The sequence below is a fragment of the Mytilus californianus genome, unplaced genomic scaffold, assembly GCF_021869535.1.
Source record: "Mytilus californianus isolate M0D057914Y unplaced genomic scaffold, xbMytCali1.0.p SCAF_5, whole genome shotgun sequence".
NCBI classification, from domain to species: domain Eukaryota; kingdom Metazoa; phylum Mollusca; class Bivalvia; order Mytilida; family Mytilidae; genus Mytilus; species Mytilus californianus.
In genome coordinates, this window is record NW_026262701.1 from 37,482,462 (window position 1) to 37,495,928 (window position 13,467).

The following is a 13,467-nucleotide window of genomic DNA, read 5'->3' on the forward strand; positions in this document are numbered from 1 at the left end:
CAACAGATTCCATAACTGCCTATTAATCACCACAAAGGTAAGCTATGATCCATTACCTCCAACAGATTCCTTAGCTGCCTATCAGTCACCACAAAGGTAAGCTATGAACCATTACCTCCAACAGATTCTATACCTTCCTATCTGTCACCACAAAGGTAAGCTATGGTCCATTACCTCCAACAGATTCTGTAGCTGCCTATCAGTCACCACAAAGGTAAGTTATAGTCTATTACCTCCAACAGATTCCTTAGCAGCTATCAATCACCACAAAGGTAAGATCTCTGAACATGTAAAATTGGTAAAAGTTTTAAGAAGCACCTTGAAAAAAATCTGGAACTTATATTTTCTTCATTTTTGTGTCTGCATTGACATAAGGGGCATAAAAATGGAGGAATAAGTTTCTACAGTGTTTCATCTTTTGCTTGAAAAAAAGTGAAACTAGATAAATTAATATTTCGTGAAATGCCATGTTCAAGTAATATTGGAATGGTTTTGAAATGTACTTTACTCTTCATTAATAGTTGTCATAAATTATAGCTATAAACTTTAAGTTGACATTTTATTCAAAAGAAATATTACAGTGACAATTTCATCACCATACATTTTGAAAATGAAATAGAAAATGAATATAGTAAAGCTTGTAATGCTTTTAGTCAACGCTTAACAAATTGAACGATTTATATCAAATAATCAAATATTGAAAATGCTCCTTAAAGAATTTAAATATAGATTGGAAATCCTGGTATTTAAACTCCATCAAATAAAATGCTGGGTAACAACTATGCAAATCTTGACTTCGAAAAAGGTATACAAAAAATAGGTGTTAGATATATTGGCAGTAAAGTATTACATTTTATTTCTTGAAAAAGATTTGTATATTTGAATATTTCATATTCACCTAAATTTTGTTTTTATGTCGTGGAAAATCCAACAGAATCCCATATTTCTTTGATTCAGCATTAATCCATATTTAATAAACTGCTGCAATGTAAGTTCATTTAGGAACTGTTTTATTTTTCAGGACGAGAAGAATAAACCAAGAAAGTAACACATTATCCAACTTTTTTAGATCACTGTTGCCTAATTTTAACCTTGATGTGAGTATATTGTTTACTGTACACATTGCTTGTTAATTAATTATATTACAAAATACAAAATACATTATTGAATAGTGTCCTTTTTATTAACTACAATATTTAGTGAAGTATGTTTAAGGCCACACCAATTTGGATTTTCCTGCTCCTGTTTTGGAGAAATTGACTTTTCAATTAAAAAAAAAAATTACCGCTTCCGCAAATTTTTGGTTAGCAAGCCGCTCCAAAATTAGTTTCTCCTTGAATTTTTTTTTTTCACATAGACGCTTTTCTGTTGCCTATAATGCTCCGATCGTTTTAAACGCACGTGTGATAAATCACTTCGTAAATAAAAGGTAAAAAATCGGGATGCCAACATGCAGTTGTGTCAGCTCATTGCCATAGACAAGTAGTTATTAAGCACACAGTTATCAAACACGTTTCTCATTTTACCTTTAAAGACCTGTTCTAGGATGCAAAAATTGAAAATCTTTCGTTAGATGACTACAAACACATCAATATTTGTTAGAACCATCGTCACCTCCGATCCTTGTTTCAACACACATAGACCTATCTATCTTTCTAAATTATATGTATTAGAGCATCTGTTGCTCCTCTTTTTTCTATGAAATTACCCAGTTATAACATGTACATAAATAATACAACTTCTAAATCACACGATTTAAAAAAAAATTATATCGCTTGCGTCACTTGTAAAACACTCGCCTCAAAAAAACTCATTTTCAAGAAATATATGTAGGACTCAAATCTATGGTGGGTTCCAAACTATGGCAGATTCCTAATCTATGGTAAATGTGACGTCATGCCACCCCAAATCTATGGCAGATTGTTTTACAATCCTAATCTATGGCAAGTTTTAAAATTCCTAATCTATGGCGGGTTTTTTTGTTGTTTTCAAATCTATGGCAAATTTTGTGCAAATGGAAAACAATGCAGTACATATACGACCAATGACTTATCTTAAACAAGTGGACATGTACGACGGGAGCATGTATATAAATATTTGTGAAATAAACATTTCATAAGGGTCAACCAAATCTTGTTGGCAACCAATCAAATTCGTAAATGATGAAATCATATACCTTAATACAGACTTCAAGATTGAAATGATGTGCACCGTAAAAATAAACATTTTTTAATCTGTGCATGTTACCTATTTAACCCATTCATTAAACCAACTAGTAAGTCCCTTATAAAAAAAAAAAGGGGATAGTTTTTTTTATAAAACAAAAATGATAAATAAAAATGAACAGTTTGAATTTTCAAATAATATTTACTTCATCGTTAATATCATTTTTATTTGAAGACGATTTAAATCATATTGGTATCCGGTAATTTTATCTTTCACTTTATAAACTTTGCCAGCTGTAGACAGTAAAATATTTACTATAACTCCTTTTCTAAAATATCCGGTTCTGAAAAAAGCGGTGCCCATGTTCATCGCGGGTTTTGGCTGGTACAGCACATTTTGTCCCTCTTCCGGATAATAAGTCATCTTCCTTTAAACCATCCGCAAATTGTTGTCGAGGGAAATACCTTCATCTGGAATCGTGTTCAAATCTATGAGTTCCGCCAAAGTTTGCGCCGGCGATGATGTAATATTGCGGTATTCTATTGTGACGTAATTTAAAGATCTCCAATAGATTTGGAGAAAACAAAAATCTGCCATAGATTTGATTTGTTTGACGTTTGTTACGTCACATTAGCCATAGATTAGGAACCCGCCATAGATTTGAGTCCTACATATATAAAAACAAAAAAATTTTGCTCACCCGCCCCATATTTTTAGGCAGTTAAGCTGCCTTATGCGAGCACCCTAGATTTGTGTTCTACCCAATAAATGCTGAAATAGGTGCCATTGTTATTATCTAGCTGGCTATTATGTTATTTATAACTAATTGGACATTTTTTTAATACTTTTATTTCTGGAATACAAAAAATAAGACCAGAAAAACCTTAAATGATCGTCAAACTACCCAAAACATTTGAAGTTGCACATAGGACAATAAAAAAAATCAACCAAAATATAGGGTGAGTCATGGGGGTCATCCCAACCCCCTTCAATTTGAAAATGTACTTTTATCTTGTAAACTGTCGCGATCCCCACCCCTAAACAATATATACACTTGTATGGATATAAGAAGATGTGGTATGAGTGCCAATGTGACAACTCTCCATCCAAGTCAAAATTTATAAAAGTAAACCATTATAGGTCACAGTAAGGTCTTCAACACGGAGCCTTGGCTCACACCGAACAGTAAGCTATAAAGGGCCCCAAAAAATTACTAGTGTAAAACCATTCAAACGGGAAAACCAACGGTCTAATCTATATAAAAAAACGAGAAACGAGAAACACTTATGAACCACATCAACAAACGACAACTACTGAACATCAGATTCCTGACTTAGGACAGGTGCAAACAAATGCAGCGGGTTTAAACGTTTTAATGGTACCAAACCTTCACCCTTTTTCTTAAACAATAGTGTAACATCACAACATAGAAAGACACACTATAAAATATCAACTGAAATAGCTTAACTCAATCAAAGGACATATTAACACCATTGAACATACACAGAACAAATAAATTTGACCTATTACACTTGTATGAGACAATAAAAGAAATCAAATGAAAATAATTTGGGGGAGTCCCCGGTGTCGTCCCAACCCCTCCTGTTTGAGAACTTGGAAATGGTCGAGATCCCCACCCCTAAACCATATATATTCAGGTATTGGACAATAAAACAAATCAAATGAAATATATGGGTAGTCTCTGGGGTCACCCCAACCCCTCCTGTTTGAGAACTTGGAAATGGTTGAGATCCCCACCCCTAAACCATATACATTCATGTATGGGACAATAAGACAAATCAAATGAAATATAGAGGGAGTTCCTGGGGACACCCCACCCCCTCCTGTTTGAGAACTTGTAAACAGTCAAGATCCCCACCCCTAAACCATATATATTCATGTATGGGACAATATAACAAATCAAATGAAATATATGGGGAGTTCCTCGGGTCACCCCATCCCCTCCTGTTTGAGAACTTGGAAATGATCGAGATCCCCACCCTAAACCATATATATTCAGGTATGGGACAATAAAACAAATCAAATGAAATATGGGGACACCCCACCCCCTCTTGTTTGAGAACTTGTAAACAGTCAAGATCCCCACCCCTAAACCATATATATTCATGTATGGGACAATATAACAAATCAAATGAAATATTTGGGGAGTCCCTGGGTTCACCCCACCCCCTCCTGTTTGAGAACTTGTAAGCGGTCGAGATACCCACACCTAAACCATATTTATTCCTGTTCATCATTTCAAAAAGATTTGAATGACATACAGGGTCAATCTCCTAGGTGTCACATATGCATATCACTTTACTAGACCAAACCAATATGAACTGGACTTTTGCCCAATGTCAGGAGACCATGGGAATGACAAATTATGGGGGCTTTGTTTGGGAGACTTCGTAACTGCATCCTGTTACAATTATTTCTTGTTTATTATTAAATTTTATTGATGTAAAAAAAGAGTCTAGGTTAATAGAATTTAATTTAGTTATTTATCAAATTATTTCTTGGCCTATAATGATTTTCATTTATGGCTCATTTTAAAGAAAACATATAAATCTTTCAAGCAGTGTAAAGCCCGAGAATGTTTGACCAATTGTATTATAATCGCCTGTCATTTTATTCCAAACTTGGTATGGAGTAACATCATGCACTTGGGGGTGAAGATGAGGGTCATTTACATTGATATATGAGTTGCTTTTGAAAACCATGATGAAATATTAATTAATTTGCCTTAATAATCAATTCATTTAATGAACATAAATGTACAATATACGAATGTTTAATGTTTGTTCTTTCAAATTTTAAAAAAAAATTGAAGTAACACTGCCACAGTTTTCATAATTACGTTTGCCTTGGTTTTTGGTTAACTGCCTACAGCGCTTACAGTGCTTTGATTTGGAGCTTTTGTCCGAAGAACTATTAATCAAATTGGTTTGGCCTAAAGGTCAAATTTATGGATTAAATTGTATGAGTCTATGATATATATCAACAAATGAATAAAGGAGTAAGTTCTGTATAAAGGGTCATATTTGGCCCCAATTATTAAGTTTAATGTTTCAAGATAAAAGATATTTTAAAGTGATAAAAAGACATGTGAGAAAATTGGATACAAATTTTTTTGTTAAAGCTTTAGTTTTAAAGCGTTGATTTTTACATCTCAAAGTAGGTCAAAATGGAGATTTTTGCGAAATTTGACAAAATCTTAAAGATTTCAACCAAATTAAGGCCAAGGAAACATAGCAGGCATCAACAAACTAAATACTCAAGTCAAATATGTAAAATGTTATAACAAACATTTTGTTAAAAGATGTTCTTTGTTGACGCATGTGCTTTAATTATGTTGCCTGTCCAAAAAATCAATCGAAATTTACCCATTTACATTGAACTTTCGTGGAAAATCAAATGAGTGCTATTTGTGACGTCATTTAAAGAACACAAGTACGTAAATTTTCAACAAAAGGACATATTTCCTATCTACTAACTTATTGTATTAGCAATGATTCATTGTAATATTGGGGCCTCGGTGGCCAAGTGGTCTAAGTAGTTCTACTACTGTAATCACTAGCCAGTCAACACTGAGGTTATGAGTTCGAACCCTGCTCGTGCGGGTGCACTTGACTCCAATCTTAATTGACTAGGATTGTCAGTTTTCCTATCGAAGGTCGGTGGTTTTCTCCGGGGACTCCGGCTTCCTCCAACCAATAAAAACTGGCCGCCACGAAATAGCCCAAAAGTGGCGCTTAAAAGTGGCGTTAAAACACCAACAATCAATCAATCAATCATTGTAATATTGGTCAATAAATCCTAATTTGAAATTGTAGCTAGAAATAGGGGCTGTCTTAGGTCTTAAGCTACTCCTTTCTAAGTAAAACTTTTTAGTCCCCTACCGACGAAGTCGAAGGGGACTTTCGGTTTGCACTCCGTCTGTCTGTCTGTCTGTCTGTCTGTCTGTCTGTCCATCTGTCAGTCCGGCAAATCAGTTTTCCACACTATTTTTTGTCATGCTTGAAGATATTGATTTAATAATTGGTAAATAGTTTTATCATGACAAGTTACAGATTAAGTTCAAATTTTGTTACTGGTCTGATGATTTTGTGCAGAGTTATGGTCCTTAGCTTGGACTTAGAAAATTCACTCAAATAATAAGTTTTCCACACTTTTTTTTTCGTCATGCTTGAAGATATTTACTTGATATTTGTTATATAGTTTACACCATGCAAAGTTATAGATCAAGTTAGCATTTTGTTCTAGTACAAGGAATTCTTAACCGGTAGGGGACTATGTTTTGCCATGCAATACTCTCAGAATGCTTGTTGTAAATATTTTTGATAAATAATTCTTATCTAAATCAGCAGAATTCAGTTTACTTGTACCGGCTACTTAAAAAAGACAGGTGCCTGTTACAAATTCAATTCATTGTGTTTTACATATTTAAATTTTTATAACTTATAATTGTCCCAAGTTAAAAATAAATGTTCAAAAATATTGTTTTTATTTTCATGAAAAAAAAGGTTTATAATGAGTTGATGACTTCTTTTGCCATTTTCCTATCCATATACAAACATTTGATGATAAATTAAAGAGATTGAGACTGGTAACTCATATTCAGGAAGGGATAATTCACCTTTTTTTTTCCCTGACATTTTTTGAAATGTGTAAAATTTCATTACAATGCTTTCAATTTAATGTTTTGATTGATGTAACCATTTGTTATCAAAATCAGCCTGAAATCTAAACATTTTTCACACAGAGTCAAATTGTATGGACAAAAAAAGATATTCTTATATGACAATCTAAATATCGTCAACCACTATAATCACAGTATATCTACTTTTAGCACAAACGCATTAATACACAAAATTGGCTGTTTCATGTTACGCCTACCTTATTTATACGACCAGGTAAACTCAAGTTGCGACAGTAAAACCCACGTTTTAAGTAGGCCTAGCTTCAAATACAATACAGCTATCTCTATTCTAATGCAAAATAAACAAATCAGTCAAGTTCAGTTACTATTTCAGTGTAAAATTTCATAAAACGTAAATTCTGTGAAACGAAGTTATTGTTTTTGGCAACTAAACAATGTGACATCATATGTATGCTTCCTGCTTCAAATGTAAACACCAAGTGTTTTTAGGCTTCTTGTATGCCTCAAAATGTAATAAAATTAGATAAAAAGAACATTTGTAGGTGAAATAGTTGTGTTTTTACATTTATTATTGAATAGTATAAAATTATTAATATTATTATATGGGGATAAAACGAAACAGCCAAAACAGTATCTGGTGTATAGGGATTTCACGGTTGATAAAATTACTGTATTTGTCCTAAAAGAATCCAAATGATTCATGCCAGCCATAGATTTGTTTTCATTTAACCATGGGTTGCATGGTCATTTCTACTCGTATTTTACCACTCTCCTTCGCTCGGGATAAAATAATTGAATATAAATGCCCATGGTTAAATGAAAACAAATCTACGGCTGCCATGAATTATTTCTTAATTTTTCACATCTGATTTTCCCTTAAAGGAACAACACTTGCAATGAATATAGACTTCATAGCCTTTCCAACAAGTTAAAATGTATTCTCATCAATGGAAGATTTAAATCTATCCTCATCAATGAAAGATTAAAACTGCCAACAGTTTCCGTGCAATAACTTATGAATGGTTCAACCAATGCTTTTCAAAATTTATAGATTGGAAATGGCACTTGATGCTGCTTCCCTGCAATAAATGTTTAACCAAATCTTTTCCAATTTTAATATCTTGTTACTGATGACTAAAAGGAGGTCAAGTTGGATATTGGTGATTTTCACTTTTGCCATTCAGGAGCTAAGGTCCTTGATTGATTGGAAAATAGGCACAGAATGTTGCAGGTTAGACAAGCCAGAAAGTGCCTTTAAAATACAGTAAACCAGGTTTACTGTCAATTTGACAGTTTATTTCTCGTTAAGAGCATGATTTGAAGAGAACATTACGTGTAGGAAACCACAACATGATTTAAGTGGACAGAGGGGGATCCAGGATTTTAGGTTAGGGGGGGGCGCAAACTTAAATTTTCTTTGAGGTAAAATTATCAAAATATTCTTTATTAAGCTGAGGACCCATGCTTGGCAAATTTTAGGGGGGCGCACGCCCGCCACGCCCCCACCTGAATCAGCCTCAGATGGATTTTATGTCTTGGTGACTTTTCAAGTTTTGTATAGATCTGGCATCAACACCAAATTCCCAAAATGATGAAAAAAAAACAGTTATAACTAAATCCAACCACTGAGTTGGTACATGACTTGAGACAGGTACATGTATACACATGTGGTGGGGTTAAACTAGTTCTGATATCCTGATCTGCCCTCTTTTAATCTCGAGTAATGCAATGAAAAAAAACATACTATAAAAATGAATTTAGGAAAAGAACTTTCTATATATGATGATGGTAAAGGAGGGTGCTTGCACAGAATAAACCTGAAATAAGATATAATTTCACGTTGAAGGTGAAATAATTTCTGTCATGAACATTGCATGAAAAAATAAAGACTTTGATGTGAACCTTTTGTGACTGATTCTGTCTTCCAGTTTATATAAACTCTCTGTTTTACTTGATATTATATCCAATTTTGTATACACATTTATGATATAAATGGTTTGCAACTTTTAAAAAAGTATATAATGATCTTCTTAACTTTTAAAATGCAAATATCCCGCAGACACGAAAGCTCCAAAATCGATAGGGAAGAACATCAAAGGCCTTTCCGCTTTATCAAAAAACAAAATTTCCATTTTTTTCTTGACGATCCCTGCTAAGTGATTGAATTTATTTGAAAAATACTGAGCACGCAAAATAAGCATGTAAAATTAAATAAGCAGAACACCTTGAACGAGGCACCTGTCTTGCAGGACTGAACGTCAAATAAAAAAGTAAAAACATGTAGAATGTGAAATAAAAAACAGCGATTACGTTGCATGAAAATAACCCTTTACCACCCTCTTATATGGATGACTATACTTCAGAATAGATTTAATAAGTGTCAGTGTATTAAATACAATTGCATACAATATTCAGCAGAATATAATACTCTCAATTGTATTTTAACTAAAGCTGAATCAACTTGTCTGTATTTAATCATCATGTGAACCTGGCTGAAAACATATGTTTGATATTTTGTAGGAGCCTGCACCAGCACCACAGCCTCAGGGGGCAGAGGGTGGGGCACAAAATCTCCGACAAGGTATGGTGGTATTAATGGGTGCAATGAGAGACTTACTCAATAACATCAGACCTGTAGAACATCCATTTGAAAATCCTCAGAATGAAGGGGATAATCAAAATAATGACGAGGAAGGGGATGATGCTCAGGATGAAGAATGGGACTGAAAGATTCTTATTGTTTCTTCTGTGTAATAATGATATAACAGCAACTACTGCAATGGATACTATTTTGAAATTAAAGAATTTACACTTTTGTATTTGTAAGATGTAAAGTCGCAAAAGTTAACACTGCTGTTTGTTCTGTAACAAATTTAGGACATACACACAAGATTCATGATGGTTCAGTGTCATGTAAAAAAAAAATTGTATCATGTAAGCAACTAAACTAACTTCAATATTTGTTGATCTGATTTATACCAAGTATACTCAAATCATTTTTTAGATTTTACCCCAAGAACTAAAAAGTGTGTTTTGTAATGAAATTTTTAAAATCATGAAAATAGAAGAAACCATGTAATATAAAATAAATAATTGTTTTATATCTCTTATGTTTTAATGGGTTAATCAAAGCTAACAGAGAAAGAGGAAATTAAAGCAAGTTAAGTCTTCTCATTTATTTCATGTTTTAACTCATTGATCTTAAAAATATTCAATAAGATAGGTTTGACATTTACGATTTAAGCGTTCTGCCCTTTTATCATATTTAAAATAAAGATTTTTAATATGGAGGTTTTCTCTGATGAATTACTACTTGACATTAAGTATTTAGAATATATTCAGTACACAATTGTAATGTCATTGATAAAAATAATGCAGATCAATATCAATTTTGGGAAACGACTTGATATATTTCAACCAACCTTGTACAGATTCTTCTACTGACCAGAATATCTACACCTGCTATTTTATTTTTGATCAGAGTGATATTAGGGTTGTCCATACCAAACAATTTCTTCTAATATTATTTGGAGAAAGCAGGATATATAGGTCTTCCTCTGAAGAAGTGGAAGACTCATTTATTTTTCTAATGGAGTTTTCTTCAATTTATGAATGAAATGACATTTTTTGGGGACCAGTAAGTTAATTCTTAACTAATTATCTATATTTAAAGCATAAAAATTATTAATGCATGCATGAGAGGATTATAATATTCCACAAATAGTGGTGATATCTATTGATGAAGATTAATCAATGAAAGTGTTTTGACAAATCAAAACAAAATTTTAAGTACAGGTATGTTTTTTTTTCTTTTAGTGGCTTAGTAATCAAGAAAAAAACTGTTTCTGCATGTCATACTGCCTCAGTGTAGGTTAGGGTAACCTTAATTTGAAATATTTCCTTTTTTCCACAAATTTTTCACTATTTGCTCCGAGTTTTATTTCACATATTTAAACATGAGTTTTCATATTTAACTTTCAAAATTTAACATATCATTTCTAAAATATTGAATGATAATCTAAAAGTTATGGCTCTAAGAAGAACAACAAAAATCTGTTGATTATTTGAGATTCATTAATATTAACAAATTAAGATAATAAACGCTATATTATTCATACCATTGATACCAATGTTAAGTTTTTAAACCTTTAAACTAAAAGAGGAAGATCTGAAAATAAACTTTTGACATACAGGAGTTTTGCCATGATAGCTTTTACATCTGTAATTAACTAATGTACTGAGTTAAAAAAAGTTAAACAACAAATATTTTTAATTTTTATACGACTGCAAAAAAATTTGTGGTCGTATATTGGTATCACGTCGTTGTATTGCACAAAAGCAAAAAATTAAATATAAATTCAAATCATATAACCAATTCTAAGTTCTTTGACTACAGTTATTCTGTGTCAGAAACCTATTATGTGTCAAATATCAGAGGCAGATTTAGGGGGGGGATGGGGGCCAGGGGGCCTGGGCCCCCCCTTTTGCAGGAAAAATTATGGTTGATTATATAGGGAATCACTGAAGCGTGACTGGAGCGGGCCCCATCTTAGGCAGTCAGTGGGCCCCCTCTTATAAAAATTTCTGGATCCGCCACTGAATATTTAATTACAATCCAAATTCAGACCTGTATCAAGTGCGAATATTGTGTCCATTTTTGCCCCAACTGTTCAGGGTTGGACCTCTGCGGTCATATCCAGCTGTGCTCGGCGAAGCAATTTATTATATTTTATATTTAAAAAATAAATTATATTTATAAACATAACAATAAAATAAATGATAGTATCAAAGAAAATAAACCATAAGGTGCGATTTTATTCAAACAAAAACTTTTTTAATTTAAAGTTTTTTTAATGGAAATATATGTTGCTGAACTTTATTTACCCAGTATACATACTAAGCATTTTACTGTTATACTATAGTTGGTAATTGTTACAGGGAGTTTTATTTACATTAGATTAATGTTCCTCAGATACGAATAGTATTTATTTACATTGAATAAAGGTTACATAACAAGAGTTGTATGTTTTATTTACTGTTTGGAAAATGACAAGTGGAGCTACATAGGAAATTGAATACTTGAAATTTATGAGGATGAGGGAAATATATGATTGATTGATTGATTGGTGGTGTTTAATATCACTTTCAGTACTATTGCCTATATCATGGTGGTCAGTTTTAATTGATGGAGGAAGCAAGAGTACCCAGAGAGAACCACTGACCTTAAGCAGTAAAACTGACAATCCTAGTCAATTAAGATTGGTGCTGAATGCACATGACACTTGCAGGATTCAAACTCATAACCTCAGTATTGATACAGTAGATGAACCAATTGGACCGTATATATGAACAATCTCAGTACAAGGAAATAAGAGTTGAATGCTCTTAATAAAGGTCATATAATTTTGCAAAAATATTAGATTCGAAACAGACTAGCTCAAACATTATATATGAATTAAATGATGTTGGGTATGGACACACAATATGCAATGGTTTTAAACAAGCACATGATGAACCTAATAAAAAGCCATGTCATCTAAAAGTAGTATTGAAAAGATTACAGGCACTATAGCGCGGAAACGCTATGTGATCCGTGTAAACTCATCGAACATTTAAACTTATTAGTAAAGGTTATCTTACCAATGTTGTAATTAGATTTTTGAATATAGTTTACATTGGCACTAATATCGATTTTGTCATCAGCAAATTAAAACATAACTAAATTTGTATTCTTTTCAAACGGGATGTATAAAGACACACCGACGTTCATTTTGATCTATAAAGAGGTTAAACTCTTACTACCGGTATCCTACTGTCTGTCGATACATTTATTTTTGGCATTGCACAAGTCATGTCTTTTTTGACTGTCCATGACGTTAAAATACTAAATCCCTGGGATGTGTTTTAGTTGATTTAAGTCTCTGTTGCATGATTTTTTATTATTAATTGTTTTGGCTTTTAACTACCTGTCAGTAACTGCGAGTACTCTCAAATCGTACTTTCTTGTTTATTTGACCTGTTGATACTAATTGTAATGCTTGTTTGTTATTTAATGTTATTGAGGGTTATATCTGTTCTATACACCAGCTTTGATAAGTGTATGGTATTACTATAAATTTCCACTTTGTACTATGAACATCAAAATTATTTATTTTGAAAAAATATTTCCTTTCTCTATTGGAACTGTACACGTATACCTAACAACAAAATTATTTTCATTTACCTGTGTTTAAAGTATTGCAAATGGCTGATATTTTTGTTCGAGCATATTGTTTTTCTTAAATTGTTTAACATTTCATAACGATATAACATGTTACTTTTATTATTCTTCCCTTAGTTTATTTATTTTGTATTTACATTGTATCATAGGTCAAATTTATTTGTTCAGTGTATGTTCACTGGTGTTAATATGTCCTTTGATTGAGTTAAGCTATTTCAGTTGATATTTTATAGTGTGTCTTTCTATTTTGTGATGTTACACTATTGTTTCAGAAAAAGGGTGAAGGTTTGGTACCATTAAAACGTTTAAACCCGCTGCATTTGTTTGCACCTGTCCTAAGTCAGGAATCTAATGTTCAGTAGTTGTCGTTTGTTGATGTTTTTCATAAGTGTTTATCGTCTCTCGTTTTTTATATAGA

The 13,467-nt window shown here is 32.5% G+C and overlaps 1 protein-coding gene across 1 annotated transcript in view; it reads left to right on the forward strand.

Annotated features, from left to right (window-relative positions):
- LOC127701832 (transcription factor 25-like) overlaps window positions 1–11,847 on the forward strand; it is a 47,431-nt gene extending 35,584 nt beyond the window's left edge. Inside the window, exons 15-16 of the mRNA XM_052205800.1 lie at window positions 1,022–1,097; window positions 9,350–11,847. Coding sequence (XP_052061760.1) covers window positions 1,022–1,097; window positions 9,350–9,556 — 283 coding nt within the window. The 3' untranslated portion in view covers window positions 9,557–11,847. The remainder of the gene's footprint in view (window positions 1–1,021; window positions 1,098–9,349) is intronic.
- Window positions 11,848–13,467: the final 1,620 nt, after the last annotated feature.